This window comes from Phaethon lepturus, unplaced genomic scaffold (genome assembly GCF_000687285.1).
Source record: "Phaethon lepturus isolate BGI_N335 unplaced genomic scaffold, ASM68728v1 scaffold17605, whole genome shotgun sequence".
NCBI lineage: Eukaryota > Metazoa > Chordata > Aves > Phaethontiformes > Phaethontidae > Phaethon > Phaethon lepturus.
Genome location: NW_010541365.1, coordinates 243 through 2,966, shown reverse-complemented (window position 1 = coordinate 2,966; position 2,724 = coordinate 243). Strand labels below are relative to the sequence as shown.

Here is a 2,724-nt window from a genome sequence, read left to right as displayed (position 1 = left end):
TCTGAGCTACGCACCCCCCTAGGCAAATACACAGACCTCCAGCCTGCAAACACATGCCATCATCCCACTGGTACCAACACTGCTGCTCTCTGCTAAAACCAGGGACAGCTCGGTCAGGGTCATCTCAGGGTTCCTCCTTCTGGGTGAGTGCGACCGAAAGGAACAGACAAAACAGAAACGTTCTCCAGGTCTGAGGACAGGGAGGGGAAATCATAAGGAAGAGCAGCACACTCAAAACATGGTGTCTTCTCTCTAGGGAATAGGTCTCGGGGTTGTTTTGTTGGGTTGTTTTGGTTTTTTGTAAGAGGAAGAACAGATGCATGTCACAAATAACACAGCAGAGAGAAGGACACAGGAGCCAAACACACAGTTGTGGGACATTTATTATAGACACAGGGAGACACAGAAGAGAAGAGGTGGAGAGGAGCTTTGTCCTACCTTTTCTGTTTTCAATTTCTTGATTCGCCTGTGGCTCTCCTCCTCCTCCTCTTCCTTCTTTACCAAAATAGAGTTTCCCATTAACCCTGAATCCGGGGTACTTTTGCTCACCTCCCCCACGGCAGAGGAGGTGCAATGGAAGGGGCTGCTGCTTCCACCACTGCCTCCCTTGGCCCCAAAGCCATAGAGGTGCCCAGGGGGAGCTTGGCTGCTGCCAGCCCCGCTGCCGTTGGGGTGGCCCTGCTGCAGGTCGTGCTGCTTGTCCTTCCTGGATTTTCCCGCATCCTTATCCCGCTTGGAGCCTCTGCTGCCTGGTGCTTTACCTGGTTTCTCCTCTTTGTTTTTCCCACAAGAGGCAATGGTGGTGGTGTTGCTGGTGGTGTTATTATTGCCATTTGGGTTACTGCTCACGCTTTGACCCAGTGCTGAATTCATGCCAGTTGCCTCTCCAGGGCGCCCTTGGACTTCCTGCCTCTTGCCAGCACTGCTGATCTCAGGAATCCCATACAAGGCAGCAGAAGGCAGAGATTTATTAGCATCCTTAGAAGTTTTACTCCTTTTCACTTTTGATTTGCTAGTCTCTTTGTGAGAGGAATTCCCCTGGGGAGCAGAGTGCTGAACAGAAGCAAATTTTAGGCCATCAGCTAAGGCTGAGGTAGCATTAGCCCCACTGGAAGCCAGACCCCCGCAATCCTTGGAGCTGGTGTTGCTGCTGCTGGTGGTATTAGTAGAATTATTCATCTCAAATTTCTGTCTGTCCTTCTCCAAATCGGCGTCCAAATCGATTATTAAATTCCCAACACCGATTTCCCAATCATCGCCACTGTCGTAAGTGTCAACCGCGTTTGGATCCACACCTTTTCCTGCAGTGGAAGTGTTCAATGACATCCTGAAGATGAGATCTCTAGAGTAAAAATCCGATGAACTTTCCTTTGGAGATGTGGGGACATTCGTTTATCTCCGTTGGGCTCTCTTAAGTTCAACTCTTCTTGTCTTCCTCCCTCTGGTGCATCTAGGTTCACAACCTGCAGTCCACGTCCACCTTGTCCTGTGAGGAAGGGAAAAGTTGAATATTTCTTGTCTGGGTGTTGCCAGAATATAATACGACTAATCAAAACGGGGGCAAGGTAGGGGGAGCAAAATCATTCACAGTTACCACGTTTTTTTCTTAAGTTTGTTAAACCAGAGGCAATGGCCGTGATGCTTTCATAGTGAGCATCTTTAATCTAGTTGTAGACCAACATCCACAATGTCCCTTAAAAAGTCACGTCCACAAAAAAAAAAAAAAAAAAAAAGGAAAAAATTAACTACATTATTTAAATCCACAAAGCTCAGGAAATACAGTCTTAGAAGTGGTGCCTAGCTGTTGGAGCACATGTTGTAATCTAACCCCTTGGACCACCACCTAGGCACGAAAGGGAGAAAAGAAAGGACACAGATTCACTCTTCACTGCATTCCACGGATTTTGTGGCTTTAAACCAGACCCTGGAAGTTTTGTGACTCTCCTATATTATCTTTTACCCCCCTTCCACTTAATCTTTTTTGGGGGGAGAGGGAGCACTAAGGGAAGTGGGAAACCTAATTTTCCTTGCCACAATACAGCTTCTGTTAAAAACCAACAACCTACAAACACAAATGTTTACTGGAAAATATTAAAATCCATAGGTTAAAAAAAAAAAAAAAAGAAAAGAAATAAAAAGGTCTTTTTTCTTAAAAAAAAAAAATTCTCAAGATAGCAGTTCTAAAAGCAGTTCTAATGTACTCCTAGGTCACACAATTGTTAGGTCTGTTAAATATAGTATTACTGACTGTACAGGAAACTGATTAAGACATACACTTTAAGTGATCTGCACCAAGGTGGCCTCAGTGACCGCAAATGAGTGTGTGTTTGACAAAGCTTAGTTAAAACGATTTTTAAAGGGATCTCTCCCTTTTACAGTCGACTGTCGAAATATTTATACATATATATATATGCATAATGCTTACCTTTAATCCTTTATCATTTTTTAATTAACCCAGCAAATCAAAATTCTGTTCCCACTCGTCTCAGCAACAACTCTGTGCCTCATTTTACTTAAAGAGCAAGTGATCAAGAAGTAGAAAGCAAGTATCATCTCAGCCAGTATAAATCGGTCAATAACATATCTCCCCCTACTTTGGCACACGGATCAGAAGTCCTTTTTTTGTTTGTTTAGGATTTTTTTCCTCCTTGCTTTAAAGAAAAAAAAATTTAAAAAAAATGCTGAGCTTCACAACTTTACCAGCTGGTAGGTAATATTTCACAT

General features: G+C 43.8%; 1 protein-coding gene across 1 annotated transcript; it reads right to left on the bottom strand.

The window, feature by feature from the left end:
• Positions 1-438: 438 nt before the first annotated feature.
• On the bottom strand, positions 439-1,326 carry ZNF608 (zinc finger protein 608; the record flags this gene model as incomplete). The annotated part of the gene is made up of 1 exon (XM_010287721.1): positions 439-1,326. A coding segment is annotated over exon 1 (888 nt), but the record flags the coding sequence as incomplete, so codon positions are not given.
• Positions 1,327-2,724: the final 1,398 nt, after the last annotated feature.